This window comes from Carcharodon carcharias, chromosome 3 (genome assembly GCF_017639515.1).
Source record: "Carcharodon carcharias isolate sCarCar2 chromosome 3, sCarCar2.pri, whole genome shotgun sequence".
In the NCBI taxonomy this organism is placed as follows: domain Eukaryota; kingdom Metazoa; phylum Chordata; class Chondrichthyes; order Lamniformes; family Lamnidae; genus Carcharodon; species Carcharodon carcharias.
Genome location: NC_054469.1, coordinates 52,449,965 through 52,468,813, shown reverse-complemented (window position 1 = coordinate 52,468,813; position 18,849 = coordinate 52,449,965). Strand labels below are relative to the sequence as shown.

General features: G+C 40.9%; 1 protein-coding gene across 3 annotated transcripts in view; it reads left to right on the top strand.

Annotated features, from left to right (window-relative positions):
- Positions 1-18,849, top strand: part of waca (WW domain containing adaptor with coiled-coil a) — a 115,354-nt gene that overhangs the window by 41,316 nt on the left and 55,189 nt on the right. For all 3 annotated transcript variants that reach the window (XM_041184095.1, XM_041184096.1, XM_041184094.1), the window contains one exon: positions 4,175-4,420. In XM_041184095.1, coding sequence (XP_041040029.1) covers positions 4,175-4,420 — 246 coding nt within the window. The remainder of the gene's footprint in view (positions 1-4,174; positions 4,421-18,849) is intronic.

The following is an 18,849-nucleotide window of genomic DNA, read 5'->3' as shown; positions in this document are numbered from 1 at the left end:
CACAGCCATGAAAGTAATATTAGGGTGGAAGAGGTCTGGTTTTAAGGGACACCTGAAAAGAGGGGAGTAATCTATAGATGTGGGTGGTTTACAGAGGGTATTCTTGAGCTTCAGGCCACAGCAGCAGAATACACAGGTTTTGGAGGGTAAAGAGGCTGGAGAAGGTTATGGGGAGGGGCAAGGCCATTGCCAGATGAGCAAATGAGCTGAGGCAAGGGTGGAGACAGGCTATGTTAGGGTTGTGGCACTAAAGGCCTTGGTGATGCGCTAGACCTTGGCTCAGTGTTCACATATCTGACTTTTGTGGCCTGATTTCACTCTGTGTTAACCTGTTGGGTGTGTGTCTCCATCCCTTACTCGATCCATTACTTCTACTGTCTCCTTATTGTGCTAAATGTTTATTTTCAAATTTTTAGGTTTCTCGAGTGCTGTAACCTATGTTTCTGCCTCTTTGTAACTATCTGTACCTCCAAGTTTCTGATCTGCATTGTCACTCAATTATTTTCTTGTCCCCAGAACCTTTGTTCTATTAATTGTCCATAAGAAGATATGGTTGTCTTTTCAATTTCTGTGTGTTCCCCAATCTATTCTCTGATCTCTTGCTTCTTTTTGCATCCTTTATCTGTTAAATTTTGGGCACTTCAAAGGGAATTGAGGGACAGAGTGGGGAAGTGGAGGTCACGTAGAAGGTCAACAATGATGTTATTGAATGACTGAGCAGGCTCAGTGGGCCATCTGATCACCTGCTGCTCCTATCTTTTTATGTTTACTCTGTTTATATCTCCTTGATTTTTCTAAATGTACAATAATAATCTCATCCTTTATTCTTCTGTTTCTCTGTTCCCTCTATTTCGTTAACTGTTGCTGAATGTTCAGCTGGTGAATCTCTCACTCTACCTACCTGTCAGTCAATATCTCACTTCCTTGTTCCTTTGTTGTCATCATGGCTGTTGCCTTGTTCTCCCAAACACATCTTTTTCTCAGAGCTTACAATAGCAATTCGTTTTCTCAACTTCTGTCACTTTCATTGGCCCAAGAGAGCAATTCTGCTGGTAAACAATAGCCTGAGAATGTACTACACTTTAGCACTTTTTGGTCGTATAGAAATAGGCCATACAGTTCAATTCAAACAGTTCATGCTTTTCCCATCCTTCCTCGTCTAAGTCTTAACAGCAGAACCCTCAATTCCATCTTCCTTCATAGGCATATCTAATCCCCCCCCCCCCCCCCTTAAATGTATAGATACTGTTTGTCTCACCCACTCCTAGTGGTAGCAAGTTCCACATTTTCATCACTGTCTGGGTGTAAAGTTTCTTCGGAATTCCCTATTTGATTTCTTGGTGACAGTCTGATATTGATGGCCTTTAGTTATGCTCTTCCCCACAAGTGGAAATATCTTGTATATCCATTCTCAAAACCGTTGATAATTTTAAAGACCTCTAAGGTCACCCCTTAGCCTTCCTTTTCCAAAAGAAAAGAGACCCATGCTGTTCATCTTTTACTGAGAAATCTATTCTTATAATTCTGTCATCCTTGAAATTCTTCTGCACTTGCTCCCATGCCTCAATATCCTCCTTGTCATTTGACAACCAGAACTGTACACAGTGCTTGAAGTGTTGCTTAAGCAAGGTTCGATACATGTCTAGCATAAAGTTTCTGCTTTTCAATTCCACCTCTCTGGAAGTAAACCCTCGTGCTTGTTTTGTTGTTGTGACCCTATTAGTCTGGGTCATAACTTGAAGTGATGTGCTGCATTAAAAAAAAATTCAAGTGGACTTTGTTATTGTATAAAAAAACCTCTAGATAATTTGGGGGTTTCCTAAATTCAGTTTATCTCTTGAGATGACAAGTTTAACAACTGTTCCAAAAATGTTAGTTGTAACTTAGTTGGGATATTTGGTCAATGCTCCAGGAAGCAATACAGACATGCATTGGATAAGCCAAGCTTCACAGACATTACAGGGCCATGTTTCCTGGAACATAGCTAGGAATATGTAATGGATTGTCTAAAACTAACACCTTTTCTGCATGCTGACTACACAATAATGCTCTCTGGCTCGATGTGAGTGCACAGTTTTACCCTTGTGTCCTGTACTCTCTATTCATTTTCAGGGAAATTAGGACAGATAAGCATTTTGCATGGAGGTGGTGGATCTGCAGATTTACTTTAGATCTTACAGGGAATCGAGTGATCTGAGGAATGGGCAAGAAAGCGGAGTTGAGGCAGAAGATCAGCTGTGATCATAGTGTATGGCGGAGTCTGCTCTTGTTTCTCATGTTACATCCTATTTATTAATAAATGATTATACAATAAAAATGAGTGGATCATAACAGTCCATTTCAAAATGCATTAAAAACTTCTGTGAAAGGCGCAGTCTTAATGCAAAATCCCCTTCAAAAATTTCAACATTTGAATGTAATTCTTTTTCTACCTGGAGGTGGTACTGCAGATCAGACATTTCAGTTACAGAAATTTTCCTGAGGAAATAATTTTAAACGCCTTATTTCAGTTACTTCAGAGATATGATGTATAAAATCAGTCCATGCGATAAATCTCCTTTAAGTGAGGCAGAACGCAACACAGTAAGATTTCGCTACCAACAATGAACCAAAATTATGTGCTCAAGTCTGTAGTTGGTTTGAACCGCTATGAATTAAAAGGGGCACTTTAAAGCATCATCAGAAGGATGTTCAACAATGTATGATTCGCTGTATAATGCACTGAACTGTCTGCTTCGACAGTATGAGAGCCCTATCAAGGGCTTTGAATCCATAATGTTAGAATGATGCTACAAACTGAGTCAGACTTGTGCACAGTATGACCTTGGACAGGTGAAGAGATAAACAAACATGAACCTACTTGCCGTTCTTGCATTAAGCTCTGAAGTTGGTTCGCGTTTGTCTGAAACTAGAGTGCTGATATTAAGGTGGAAACAACCAAGGCCAAAAGTTCATTAGCTTCCTGTTGTGGACCAGTCAACAAAACACCTGATTGAACTGGTTAACTTCTGTATGGCCAACTATGAAAAATTAGAATACCTATGTTAATATAGCAAAGCACTTTGCATAAAGCAGGATAAGCCAAAAGACTGATCTCATTTCCGAGGGTGATTGACCTTGTATGTTGCTCTTGCAGGTTGTCAAGTGAGAATTCTCACTGTAAAAGTTACTAAAAATGTCATTTCGTCCAGACAGATCCCTCTGATTCGATTGTGGATCAGTTACTTCACGGGAAACCGATGTGCTTATGTTACACAGCTTAGCTGTTGAGAAGCAGAGATTATAGACCACTCCTTTGTTAGGAGTTTGGAAAACCCCATTTCCACATAAACGTAATCTTGAATTGACAGTTATTTTTCCTGCCTTCTATGCAGCAAAACAATTATGAAATGATAATGATTTCTGACTTGCCTGAGTGGGGAAATGTTGTGCATCTTGATCTTTCCTATAATTTATGTTACAATGAATAATGCATGCGTGATATAATTGCTGTACTCAAAACATTTATTTAAATTTGTTCTATGGATGTTGATAAGGCTGCGTTTATTTATTATCTCTTGTTGGCTTGAAGGTGAAATCTTTAGCAATGTTGGGGATAGTCTGAGAGACGTGTAACCTTTGGCTCCCTTCAGGCAATTATGTATATAAAGTAAAATTACATTTAGTTCTGGCAAAAAGATTCATATTTTACTGATATTGCTCATGTTACTGATTCTTCTACCACTTCAGTCTGTGTGACTGTACCTTCAAGCTTGTCTGTCAGCATGAAATATTTGCAGTTCAGAGAAAGCAAGCAAAAGCTTGATTTTATGTAGGATTTTTCACATTTTCTGGATTTTGCTCAGTGCATTGCAAACAATGAAGTGGGACTGTTGACCAGGACATTGGAAGATCTTGCTATTCTTTGAATCATGCCACATGAGCAGGCAGCTTGGGACCTTAGTTTAAATGTCCAGCAAAACAGTGTTCAATGCAACAAGGAAATAATTTTGTCCAACACCATCCCAATCCATAATGTCTATAAAAAGTAATATCCAAGGGATTCCCCCGAGACTTAGCAAATAATGATTACTTTGGAACTGAAGGGGGAAATTGTCACCCTACACGTTAGTTTTCCTGTAAGGTTCTCTAAGAGATGCTACATTTTGACTTTTTGCACCCCCTTCTTCACCAGAAACTGCTTCAGTGGACAAGTCAGCATCTCAGTCTTGTGCTACTCCGTCGTCATCGTCCTCAGGAATGACTCCTGCTTCTCAGACCCCATCAGCCACCACATCAACAGTCCCAGTTTCACCTGTTCCTCAGTCACCTATCCCCCCTCTACTACAGGATCCAAATCTTTTGAGGCAATTACTTCCCGCTTTACAAGCCACCTTACAGCTTAACAATGCGAATGTGGATATGTCAAAGATAAATGAAGGTAAGTGACAGTTTTCTCTGTTTTTAATGTGTTTTTAATGCATAAAATAGGTCAGAGGAAGATTTTTACTTTATGTAAGATAGAAAGATGAAAATACTTCATACCCTCTTGCAATGTAATTTTGATGCAACAAACTTTTTCAGTCATAATTTGTTGATCACCCTCAACCCCATGGTAGGCTTTACACCCTCATTTCTTCTTCAGTTCTGCTGAACCTTGAAAATATTGGTAAAGCCGCATCTTAAGTATTGTGTTCAGGGTTCCACACTTTAAGAAGGTTGCCGAGGCCTTGGAGAGATGCAGAATAGATTTGGTAGAGTGGAAGTGATGAGGGACTTCAGTTATGTGGAGCGATTGGACAAGTTGCTTTTACTCTGAGTTCCATAGAATGTGCAGCACAGGAACTAGCCGCCTTACCCAAAAGTTCCTGTTCCTTTTGAGCCACCTCCCATCCTTCCTGATCTTACTCTTTATCAATCCAACCCTCTATTTCCTTTGCCTTGAGATGTTTAGCTAATCTCCCTTAAATGTAGAGAGGCTAAGTGGAAATTTGATGCAGGTGCCCAAAATCATGGTTTCTGGTAGACTAAAGAAAGATGAACTTCATTAACTATTGCCTTAAAGCTTTTTCTATGGTAATAAAAGCCTTTAGTATACTGATTTTATGACCTGTGAGCCTTCTTTCATATTTACTTTTCATCTGTTAGTTCAATTCCCTGCTGCAGTTTATAATTCCCCATCATGTCCTCCTTAATTTTCAATTCAGTTTAAATCCATTTATCCACGGAATTCTAGATTTGACATCCTGTTTTGCTTTGAGGTATGTTTATTTTGTCCTTTATGCATTGTGTACATAAATATTTTCCATCTCTGACGCATTGACCTCTTCACTGACCCCTCTTCCCAACTCATTTGGGGAACTTCACAACCAGTTCACGTTCTGCCAGTCCAGCACTTTCATCTTTAACTTTTTTGATAATTCTTGTCCATTACATAATCAAATCTAACTATCTTCTTGCCCCTATTTTCCAATGTTTTTTTTTGATTCATTCATGGGATCTGGGCATCGCTGGCTAGGGAAGAATTTATTGCCCATCCCTAATTGCCTTTGAGAAGGTGGTGGTGAGCTGTCATCTCGAACCACTGAAGTTCATGTATTCTTCCTTTGGAGTTGAAACATACTGATCATGTGCCAAATCTTTTCTGACATTTTACAATCTGATGATTTTGTAGGCTTGTGGTCTGGCTCGCTCTTGCTCACTACTTCCAAATATCTCATTGCTGTAATGCTTTGTTTGTCATTTGTGTATTGTTCAATAATGTTCCTCAAAACATAGAACAAGCAGAAGTTCAGTCTATAAAAATTGAAATAACAAAACTGATTGCGATTGTTGGCTCACTTGCCCTTCATAGTATTAACCTTGCATATATCTTTATTTGGGACAAAGCAACTTGATACTCTTCCAGATGCTACATTTGGGTCACCTTTCTTGCCAACTCAATGCCATTAGCTGACTTTGCCATTTATTCTTGCTATTTCTCATTGCAAACTTTGTTGATGGTGTTCATTACCACGCCATAGTTTGTATTCAACATCTCTATCCAAATAGGTCGAATTGTCATCTTAAGTTGCCTGTTTTCTTGTTCACTCACTTGAGTGTCAGTGATGTGATGTGTAGTTTTCAGTTGTTTCCTTTATTGGTTGCCTGGTTCTGTCCCAAAATCTGTGTGTTTATACTCTGTATCTATACTCCAGAAGTGCTTCCTGCTTGTGTGTAGGACCATTCAGCACTCTGTTAGCATATATGATTGTTTAATTTATTCAGATAGCCATCATCTGTGCAGATGCCCCACAGCAGATCATGCATTGTTCTTCAGTTGCTGTGCTATTTAAGCAGTTGAATTAAAACTTGATTTCGACCAATGAAAGCCAGCTTCAGGTTGAAGTTTATTCTGGCTGTCAGTGTGGTGGCAGTTTTTCTTGCTTTTGTTCCATGTAAACCCTTGAATTCACGCTGTTAATTGGAGGATGTGATTGATCTGCTGTCTGGTAATGGTGTGGCTGCTGCTTATTCAAGTTGGTGTACAATGATAACTAATTCCAAAGAATTTTATCTTAAATGTAGCGTCATTGTTGTGCCTATAGTGGTGCTCCATTGAAAATTTTATGTTCTAATCCCACTTTGTTGATCGTTCATTGTGCCATTTTCGTAGAAGGAATCTTATAGCACAGAAAAAATTATGTCCATTATGCCTTTAAGTTGTTTGGAAGTTATCTAATTCACCTTATTCCCTAACTATTGCCCCACACCCTTGTAAATGTTTTTCTTCATGTACACACCCATTTCCCTTCAGTTCTGAAGAAGACTCTATTCCGCTTGAAATGTTAACTCTGTTTCTCTCTCCATGGGTGCTACCAGACCTGAGTATTTCCAGCACTTCGCGTTTTTATCCTAAAATTAATCCTCTTGTTCTCTCGTAGCCCCGTATCTTCCTCTGCTTGCAATATTCATCCACTTTTTCCTTAACAGAGCATTGCTCGTTGTCTGTCCTAAAGCATTCCAAGTTACAGCAATTATCTGCTCAAGAAATTTCTTCTTATCTCCTTCCTTTTTCCCCTGATGAGCATGTTAAATTGATGAGCCTTAATCACAGACACCCCATTAGGAAATTTCCTTTCTCTGTTCACTGTATCAAAACCCTTTCAGATCTCTTCTGGTCTACACGATTAGTGTCACAATGTGTCCTGACATGTATATGTTCACCTAACCCAGGAACATCATGGTGCACACATGCCCTGTGCAAGCTGGCTTTAATGGCTTCTCGAATAAATCAATTGAAATTGTACATGATAATTTCGAGGTAACCAATGTTTCTTTCAGTTTAAAAACAGAAAATGCTGGAAAAACTCAGCAGGTTTGGCAGCATTTGTGTAGAGAGAAACAGAGCCAATGTTTTGAGTCTGTACAACTCTCAAACTCTGAAGAAGAGTCAACCAGACTTGAAACGTTAACTTTAAAAAAAAAATTCATTCGCAGCATTTATTGATCATCCTTAGTTGCCCTTGAGAAGGTGGTGGTGAGCTGACTTCTTGAACCGCTACAGTCCATGTGGCGTAGGTACACCCACAGTGCTGTTTGGAAGGGAGTTCCAGAATTTTTACCCAGCAACAATGATGGCATGGCGATGTACTTCCAAGCCAGGATGGTGAGTGACTTAGAGGGGAACTTCCAGGTGGTGGTGTTCCCATCTCTCTGCCATCCTTCTCCTTCGAGATGGTGGTGGCCGTGGGTTTGGAAGGTGCTCTTCAAGGAGCTTTGGTGAACTCCTGCAGTGCATCTTGTAGATAGTACACATTGCTACTGTGCAGGTGGTGAAGGGAGTGAATGTTTGTGGATGTGGTGCCAGTCAAGCGGGCTGCTTTGTCATGGACGGTGTCAAGCTTCTTCAGTGTTGTCGGTGGGGGGGTAGCTGCACTCATCCAGGCAAGTGGGGAGTATTTCATCACACCCCTGACTTGTGCTTTGTAGAGCAGGTTTTGGGGAGTCGAGAGGTGAGTTACTTGCTGCAGCATTCCTAGCCTCTGACCTGCTCTTGTAGCTGCAGTATTTATATGGTTAGCTCAGTTCAGTTTCTGGTCAGTGGTAAACCCCAGGATGTTGATAGTGGGGGATTCAGTGATGTTAAAGCCATTGAACGTTAGGGGGTGATAGTTAGATTCTTGCTTGTTGGAGATGGTCGTTGCCTGGTACTTGTGTGCATGAATGTTACTTGCCACTTGTTAGTCCAAGCCTGAATATTGTTTAGGCCTTGCTGCATTTGGACATGGACTTTTCAGAATCTGAGGAGTCACGAATGGTGCTGAACATTGTGAAATCATCAGCGAACTTCCCCCACTTCTGACATTGTCATGAAGGGAAGGTCATTGATGAAGCAGCTGAAGATGGTTGGGCTGAGGAGGCTACCCTGAGGAACTCCTGCAGTGATGTCCTGGATCTGAGATGACTGACCTCCAACAACCACAACCATCTTCTTTTGTGCTAGGTATGGAATCCAACCAGTGGAGAGCTTTACCCCTGATTCCCATTGATTCCAGTTTTGCTCGGGCTCCTTGGTCAAATGCTGCCATGATGTCAAGGTCAGTCACTCTCACCTCACCTTGGGAGCTCAGCTCTTTTGCCCATGTTTGAACTAAGGCTGTAATGAAGTCAAGAGCTGAGTGGCCCTGGCGGAACCCAAACTGGGCATCAGTGAGCAGGTTATTGCTTAGCAAGTGCAACTTGATAGCACTATTGATGACTCCTTCCATTACTTTACTGACGATCAAGAGTAGATTGAAGGGGTGGTAATTGGCTGTGTTGGATTTGTCCTGCTTTTTGTGTACAGGTCATACCTAGACAATTTTCCACATATGATGCCACTTTTGTTGCTGTACTGGGGCTTAGCTAGGGGCGCTGCTAGTTCTGGAGCACAAGTCTTCAGTACTATTGCTGGAATTGTCAGGGCCCATAAGCCTTTGCAGTATCCAGTGCCTTCAGCCATTTCTTGATATCATGTGTAGTGAATCGAATTGGCTGAAGACTGGCATCTGTGACGCTGGGAACCTCTGGAGGAGGAGGCCAAGATGGATCATCCACTCGGCACTTCTGACTGAACATTATAGCCAGTGCTTCAGCCTTATCTTTTGCACTGATGTGCTGAGTTCCCCCATCATTGAGGATGGGGATATTTAGGGAGCCGCCTCCTCCTCCAGTGAGTTGTTTAATTGTCCACCACCATTCCTGACTGGATGTGGCAGGACTGCAGAGCTTAGATTTGATCCGTTGGTTATGGGATCGCTTGGTTCTGTCTATCACTTGCTGTTTATGCTGTTTGGCATGCAAGTAGTCCTGTGTAAAGCCTCACCAGATTGACGCCTAATTTTTATGTATGCTGTCCTGCACTCTTCATTGAACCAGCATTGATCCCCTGACTTGAGGTTACAGATTGTGCTCGAGTACAATTCTGCTGTTGCTGATGGCCCATAGTGCCTCATGGATGCCCAGTCTTGAGTTGCTAGATCTGTTTGAAACCTATCCCATTTAGCACGATGGTAGACCCACACCACAAAATGAAGGCTGTCTTCAATGTGAAGATGGGACTCGTCTCTGCAACGATTATTCTCTCTAAAGATGCTGTCAGACCTGCTGAGTTTTTCCAGCATTTCCTGCTTTTATTGCAGATTTCTAGCATCTGTGGTATTTTGCTTTTATTTTGATGTTTCATGCAAGTTTGTCTTAAATCGTACTGATATGTATATTCCTACCTATAAAATCCAGTACTTTTTCAGAGACCTTGGGGTCTCTGTTCATCCAGTGTTCAGTGTCTTCACTTGAACGACATGCTTCTGTTTCCTCACAAACGTGTTACCTCATAGATTCGTTGTGAAATTTCATTGCTTCCTTGTCTGCCCATTCCGTTAACCTATTTTCTTTTAGTTTTCCCTGTTCAGCAGGCCCCCTAATTGTGCGCAGCTAGCAAATTTCACAATTCTGCTCAAATTGGACATGGTGTGCTGTAGCAATTCTGTGATTCTCTAAATGATGTGCTGAGTTCCCCCATCATTGAGGATGGGGATATTTAGGTAGCCGCCGCCTCCTCCAGTGAGTTGTTTAATTGCCCACCACCATTCATGACTGGATGTGGCAGGACTGCAGAGCTTAGATCTGATCCGTTGGTTATGGGATCGCTTAGCTCTGTCTATCACTTGCTGTTTATGCTGTTTGGCACGCAAGTAGTCCTGTGTAAAGCCTCACCAGATTGACACCTAATTTTTCTCTAAATTCAAATCATCTATATATATATATATATAATATATATATATTATTAAGAACAAAGGTGAACATACTGCAATCCCAGCATGATCGTCTTTTTTTCCTCGCTCATTTCCTCTTGCCAGGAAGTCAAACTGAATTTAGGTGATCATGCAACACTTTTTACTCAGTTTTTTTTATCTTTGCATTTCCTCTTTGCATCTCCACCCTAGACATCATCTGAGAGTATTGCTTCTTGACTAAGTTATTGTTCTATGTGTATTCGTCAACATCTGTTATTTCATACACACAACCACTATTTAAGAGATTTTTCAGGGTATTCAACCCTCAGGTAATGAATATAAACGCAAGCACTTAAAGCAAGGGCCACTGCAGAGAGGTTTGAAATGAAAACCCTAGCTGGTTAATTTTTGGTTCTAGTTCGGGGCAGTGGCATAACTATTTAGAACAATGAATAACCAATTAGATAAGAATTAAATTTAGGAGTGTCCTGTTGTGTCTGGCTCAGCTGTGTCATGGGATCTCTAGCTGACCTAGGGGGTCTATGATTTTCAGTCTCAAGTATTTTTAATCATCCATGAGAGCTGGAACTTCTACAACCAGCTACCCTGCATAACATCTGATATTCAATATTTTTGCCTTGCCTTCATTTCCAAACCTGTCCAGCTATTCGCACAATCTATTTCTCCTGTATATTCTCTCCTCTTCAAAAACTCTTGATTTTTCAGTGTTTGCTTTGTTGATAAAGTGATTTGTGCAAAAGTAGTAATGCTGCCTTTGGATTGTCCAAGAGGTGTCATATGGAACGGGTTCTTAACAAAAAATTATATAAACTTTTCAAGGTAATAAACTAGTGCTTTTGCTTAGGTCTTGTACAATAAAACAACCACACAGCATGAAGAGAATTGTTACCCCCTTTAGTAGCCACTTGCAGCAATGTAGTAAAATGTCTGCAAATTCCCAAGATGGGTTGAACTGATAATATAGTAAAGCGTCAAGAATACCAACAGGATGCCTTTGAGTGATATAACACATGATAGGTTGCTTCGGTGCTTTTCAGTTTTGAATTTAGCTGGAAAAGTGAAATTACTTGCTCAAGTGTGAATTGGTTGTATGTTACTGAACAACTCATATATTGTCATTGCTGAAAAAAGAGACATGTCTAAGCTTTTTGTCTTGCACTCATAAGGACACCTCGCAAGAATATCAATGTAAGGGGATAACAACAATTTATCCTGTATGTGAAGAGTGCTGATTGACTGGTAATTGACATTGCCATGGGGGATGCACCAGTGATGATGACTGGACGAAGAGTTTAGACATGTCCCTTTTTTCAGCAATACTCAAGTTCTGTACTACCAAGTGACACTTTATATTGTCAAAGAAGTTGAGTTGCAGGTCTTTTTTTTTAAAGCAGCACCATACTGCGTTTGTCTAGAGAGTTGAGTTACTAAGTTTATTTATTCAACCATTATGCCACAAGACCTTGTTCATTAAAGGAAATTGGTCCTGTTAATTTTTTTCAGATTGATCTTTTTATCAACTCCCCATCCCTTTGGTTTTGGATACATTTTTTGTATTTCTAATTGTTTAACTTTGGGGATAAAAAGGTTGATTACTTCCAGCCTCCAATTCTTTTGAAAAACTGGCTTCCTTTCCTGCCCTTTGGTTCACAGACAATAGTTTGATAATCATAGGGAAAATTCTCAAATAAAAACAACGCTGGAAAAACTCAGCAGGCCTGGCAGCATCTCTGGACAGAGAAGCAGGGTTCACATTTCAAGTCCAATATGACTGTCCTTCAGTTCTTGAGTTCTGAATAAGATTCATATTGGACTTGAAACGCTAACTCTGTTTCTCTCTCTAGAGATGCTGCCAGACCTGCTGAGTTTTTCCAGCTCTTAATGTTTTTATTTCAGATTTCCAGCATCTGCAGTAGTTTGCTTTTATTTTCAGGGAAAATTCTCAAGACTGGATTATGTGATCTCCATGAAAATATGCAAACTTCAAATAAAAGTTGAAAACTAATGATGAACCAGATGAGGAAATTGTGTGCACGTTTTATTCCATTCACTTAGTTTGCAGGACAAGGCATATTTTGGAACTTATGCTAACAAATGACATGCTGAACTTAAGGCTGATACTTGCATCAGGCAGAGCATCCATGAAGTACAATAGAAGGAGAAAATAGCCTAGTTCCTGATGAGTTTGTAAAAGTGAGTTTTGATTAACAACCTTCATATCTTGTTCAAAGGATCATTGACAATTTTAAAAAGAAGTTTTCCCCGTTACTGTGTGTTTCTTAATGAAGGCAGTCTAATAGCAAACATACCCTTTTTCTGCGCCATCTTTCTCTTATGTCACCCAGGGAGCATTGGCTTTGTTTATCCATCTTTTCTCCTTGGGACAATGGACCCCAGCTGTACCCAAACCATCTCTAAAGGCAGCCCATTGTTCATGAACAGTTTTTTCCTGCCAACTTTCATTCCAGTTTACCTGAGATAGGCCCATTCTCATCACTTTGAAATTGGCCCTTCCTTAACTAATTCAACGATTCAACAATGCCTCCTTCCTCATCTGACTGGAAGCATACTGATGGAGAAAATACTTTGGAAATTCTTCTCCCTCTTTGCCCTTTGCACTATTACCATTCTGAATGAGATGGTAATTCAATTCCCTCATTTTCACTATTCTGTAGTTCTTGCACCTCTTGTTAATTTCCCTGCAAATTTGCTACTCTATATCTTGCCCACTAGGTGGCCTATAGAATACACTCAATTATGTTATGGTACATCTGTTGGGTTGGAATCTTTTCTAACCTAATCCATTTGGTTCTAACTATGACAAAGTCTACAGAAGGGCTGAAAAGTGTATTATCCTTTTTTAACTTGAGCTTTGGACAGTTCTTGGGGATGCTGGTGAAGTCTGTTTTCCATCATGACACTAAGTCAGATATCTCGAATGTATGGTGCCAGAGGCTGAGGCTTTGCACTCCCTTGGTGAATGTTGCAAAAACACAGAAATATGTTTGTGTACCTTCTTGGCCAGTACACAAAGAAAAACAACTAGTTGGAATTAAGAAAAGCAGATGCTTAATGTGCCGATCTTGATTGAGAAAATTTAGCTTGTTTCATTGAACAGAAGCTCCTGGAACAGTTGTCAATTTTCATAAAATGTTAATCAGTTTGACAAAAAAACCTGGGTCATTATTTCAGGAATAAATCTTTAAAGTTTTGGGTCTCGACAAAATACTAACATTTCCAAAAAATTGTCTTCCTCACTGAATATCTGTTGCTCCCTGCCTTATAACAGGCATGTCTAGCCCCCTTGTGTGCGGGGCCATTTTTCCATTGTTGTCTCACTCCGGGAGTTTGGGGGGGAGGGGAGGTGGGGGGTGGGCTTTGCTGGTGAGCAGATTTTGGTAGGATAAATGAATTTCAAAAAAAGTTTAAGGTATGAAGAAAAGAAACAACTTGCTGAGTAAAAATGAAACCATGTCAGAGCAACAAATGGATCATTTAAAATGAAGTATAAAAATGATGATTGGACTATATCCTCCCTCCTGCCTACATATTGTCGCTGGTGATCATTGTTTGCCCAGAGACTGTGTCTCCTGCAGCAACAAATGTGGGACAGTAATGGCCTGTGATTGGAGAAGCAACCCCTTGCAGAATCTTCAACTTGAGTTGCCTGTCTTTTTTGGAATTTTGAACAGTGGCTCTGGGGGCCACAATCTGACCTGTGGGCCATGTATTGCACAAGGCTGCCTTATAAGGCAGTGACATTATTGATTAATCTGATTCAGGGCCTGGTTTGTAGAAGGCTGCTGCTAAAACATGGGCTAATGTATAGTTTTATGGACAATGAACTTGGGCTTTGGGAGTCTGGAGGAATGTTTTCAATGAGTGAAATAGATGTACTGAAGTAATAAATCAAAGAGTCAGGTTGAATAATTCGAAAGCCAAAAACATCTGTTGGGAAAATTAGGTGAAAGAACTTGAGGGGCTTTTTCAACATTAGTGTTAAAAGCAGCTTTGAGGGACATATAAAAGTGTTACCTACTGAAACAAAATGACCTGAACTATATTGGTTCATAAAGTATTTACAGCTCAGGAACAGGCATCTTTTTCTATGTTGGTATTTATGTGCCACACAGTCCTCCTCTTGCCCCTCTTGATCGAACTTTCTCAAAAGATCCTATTCCTCTCTCCCTCAATGATTATGTAGCTTCCTCTTGAATGCATCTATGATATTCCCCACAACTGTACGGTGTCATAGTTCATTCCACCTTCTAACCACCCTCTGGATGAAAAGGTTTATACTGGACTCCCTATTTTATGTTGGTGACCATTTTATATTTGTGGCCCCGAATTGTGGCCTCACCAAAAGTTGAAACATCTTTCCTGTGTCTACCCTATTAAAAACTTTAATGATCTTGACCTCTATCAGGTCACCCTTCAACCTGTTTTCTAGAGAATTGAGACCACCCTGTCAATGTTTCCTGTTAGGTTTAACTTTACAGTTCTGGTATCATTCAGTAAATTTTATTTGGAACTTTACTCGTGCTTCTGTATCCTTTTGTAATCAGAGGGAAAACTCTCCGCTAGATGGTGTCATACCGAGCACAAAGGAAGATGGTTGTAGCCGATTATCTCAGTCATAGAACATCACTGCAGGAGTTATTTGGTTGTGTCCTGGGCCCAACCATCTTCAGATGCTTCATCAGTGATCTTCCCTCCATCATAAGGTGATGTTCGCTCATGATTGCACCATGTTCACCATTTGCGGCGACTCAGATATTGAAGCAGCCCATGTCCAAGTGCAACAAGACCTGGACAATATCCAGGCTTGGGCTGACAAGTGGCAAGTAACATTCGTGCCTCAAGTGACAGGCAGTGACCATCTCCAACAAGAGAGAAGCTAACCATCTCTCCTTGACATTCAATGGCATTACTATTGCTGAATCCCCCACTATCAAGATCCTGGGGTTTGCCATTGATCAGATGCTGAATTTCACCAGCCATATAAATACTGTGGCTACAAGAGCAGGTCAGAGACTGGGAATTTTTCAGAGTAACTCACTTTGTGACTCCCCAAACCTTGTCTACTATCGATAAGGCACAAGTCAGGTGTGTGATGGAACACACTCCATTTGTCTGGATGAATGCAGCTCCAACAACACTCAGGAAGCTGGACACCAGCGGGATCCCATCCATCACAATAAACATTAACTTCTTCCATCATCAGCGCACAGTGGCAGCAGTGTGCATCATCGATGGTATGAACTGCACCAGCTCACCAAGGCTACTTCGAGAGCACCTTCCAAACCCATGACTTCTGCCACCTAGAAGGACAAGGGCAGCAGGTACATGGCAACACCACCACCTGCAAGTTCCCCTCCAAGCCCCACACCATTCTCACTTGGAATTACATTGCTGTTCCTTCACTATTGCTGGTTCACAACCCTGGAACTCCCTAACAGCACTCTGTGTTTTGACAATACATAGCCTGCAGCAGTTCAAGAAGGCAGCTCACCACCACCTTCTCAAGGGCAATTAGGGATTGGTGGTAAAAATGCTGGATTGCCAGCGACCCCCACATCCTGTGAAAGAATAAAAGTTCTATTGTAACATTGAGATTAGAGCTGTTCAAGTACTCCTAAGTGTGATCCATCCAAAGTTCTATACAAATTGAATCTAATGTTTCTGCTTTTCAATTGTATTCCTCTAGCAATGAACCCCATTGCCATTTTTTAAACATAGGACTTCATTAACTCAAGTGATATGTGTATCTGTATTCCCAGATTTCTCTATACCTTAATTTAACTTCAACTTGTTTTCCAGGATTTTTTCCAATTAATTGGATGTGGGCGTCGCTAGCTAGGCCAGCATGAATTGCCCTTCCCCAATTGCCTTTGAGAAGGTGGTGGTGAGCTGCCTTCTTGAATCATTGCAGTCCATGTGGTGTAGGTACACCCACAGTGCTGTTAGGGAACATGTTTCAGAATTTTGACCCAGTGACAGTGAATTAACGGCGATATAGTTCCAAGTTGGGATGGTGAGTGGCTTGGAGGGGAGCTTCCATATGGTCATGTTCCCATGTGTCTGCTGCCCTTGTCCTTCTAGATGATAGTGGTCGTGGGTTTGAGTAGTGCTGCCTAAGGAGCCTTGGTTTGTTCCTTTTTTAAAAATTCAAATTAATGAGATATGGGCATTGCTGGCTAGGCCAGCATTTATTGCCCATTCCTAATTGCCCTTGTTCAGAGGGCATTAAGAGTCAACCACATTAATGTGGATCTGGAGTCAAATGTAGGCCAGACCAGGTAAGGATGGCAGATTTCCATCCTTTCAGGGCATTAGTGAAAAAGATGGGTTTTTACAACAGTGGTTTCCTGGCCATTTTTAGACTCCAGATATTTTTTTGAATTCAAATTCCACCATCTACCATGGCTGGATTTGAACCCGGGTCCCCAGAGCATTACCCTAGGTCTCTGGATTACCTGTCCGGCGACTATACCTCTCTGCCATCATCTCCCTGCAGTGCACCTTGTGGATGGTACACGCTGCTGCCACTGTGTGTCGGTAGTGTAGGAAATGAATGTTTGTGGATGGGGTGTCAATCAAGTTGGCTGCTTTGTCCTGGATAGTGTCAAGCTTTAGTGTTGTTGGAGTTGCACTCATCCAGGCAATTGGAGAGTATACCATCACACTCCTGACTTGGGCCTTGTAGATGGTGGACAGGCTTTGGGGTGTCAGGAAGTGAATTACTCGCCGCAGGATTCCTAGCCTCTAACCTGCTCTTGTAGCCACAGTTCGTCCAGTTCATTTTCTGGTCAGTGGTAACCTCCAGGATGTTGATAGTCGGAGATTCCGTAATGGTTATGCTATTTCAATGTCTTGGGGCGATGGTTAGATTCTCTCTCTTGTTGGAGATGGTCATTGCCTGGCACCTGGGTGGTGCAAATGTTACTTGCCACTTGTCAGTCCAAGCCTGGATATTGCCCAGGTCTTGCTACATTTGGACATGGACTGCTTCAGTATCTGAGTCGTCGCGAATGGTGCTCACTTGGGCAGTCATCAGCGAACATCCCCACTTCTGACCTTATGATGGCAGGAAGGTCATTGATGAAGCAACTCAAGATGGTTGGGCCGAGGACACTACCCTGATGAACTGCTGCAGTGAAGTCCTAGAGCTGAGATGATTGACCTCGAACAACACAGCCATTTTGATATGTGGCCTGAAACAAAAACAAAATGCTGGAAAAACTCAGGTCCAACAACATCTGTGGAGAGAAAAAAAGTTAACGTTTTGAGTCCTTATGACTTCTTCAGAGCTCTGAAGAAGAGTCATGAGGGCTCGAAACGTTAACACGTTATTTTTCTGTCCACAGATGCTGTTAGACCTGAGTTTTTCCCGCATTTTCTGCTTTTGTTCCAGATTTCCAGCATCTGCAGTATTTTGCTTTTGTATTGGAATGTGGCCTTTTTATTTTTCCTACCAAAATGAAAGTTATACATAGAATTGTACAGCACAAAGGGAGCTGTTTAGCCCATTGGAGTCTGCACCAGCTGTTTTGTGGAGGATCTATTTCCCCATTCGTTCCCTGTCTCTCTACAATAATTTCTTAAAAGTATTTATTCAGTTGCTTTTTGAAGGTTACTATTTAATGTAGATTTAACATCTCATCAGGCAGTGCTTTCCAAACCTCACCACTTGTGGAAATTTTTTTTTCCTTATGTTGCCTGCTGTTCTTTTGCCACTCGTCTGTGCTTTTTAAAAACTTGTCTAGTGTCGTGACAACCCCCGCGTTTACCGTAGCTTTAACAATGTCCTTTTCTTTAGTAAAGACCAATGCAAAGTACTCATCTCATAGCCCAGCTGTGCCTTTTGCATGGCCCCATCACTTTTCTGAAAAGCAGCTAATATGCTTATTGAAGAACTTTGGATTTCCTTTCATGTTAACTGTTGTTCTCTTTCTGTGCTGTCCCTTAGCCCCTCTTATTTCATTTTTGGCTTCTCTGTACTTTGTATATTGAGTGTAATTCTCCATTGTATTATCAAGCTGACATCTGGCTTTTGCCCTCTTTATTTCTACTTCATCCTACTTTCAATTCCTTTGTTGCCCACGCAGCTCTGGTTTTGAATGCTGTTCCTTTTCCCCCTTCTGGAGTATACCTAGACTGTACCTGAACAATTTTCTCTTTAAAGACTGCTCATTACTACATTACATTTCAGCTTGCCTGTCTGTGACTCCAATTTACCTTTGCCAGATCACTTCTCATTTTGCTTCCTGATTGATGACAATGTTGTTGGAATTTCCTCTTTTTGTATATTTGTGTTGTAATTGTAAGTTAATGTCGCCACTTTCTATTTGTTTATTTATATTTGTGTATATATAGGCAACTGCCCTAAATGATCTAATATTCGGTAGTCTCTGGAGCAGTGCTTTGTGAAGAAATATTCATGTACATGACCTATACCTGTGGAAATTCTTAAAATGGCTTTCAATGCAGATTTGAATGTTAATTTTCATATTTAAAAAAAAAATGTCATCACCTGTGATGCTGGCTTTTCTTATTGAAGATTATTCCTTGCACCTCTGCAACTGGTTAGCAA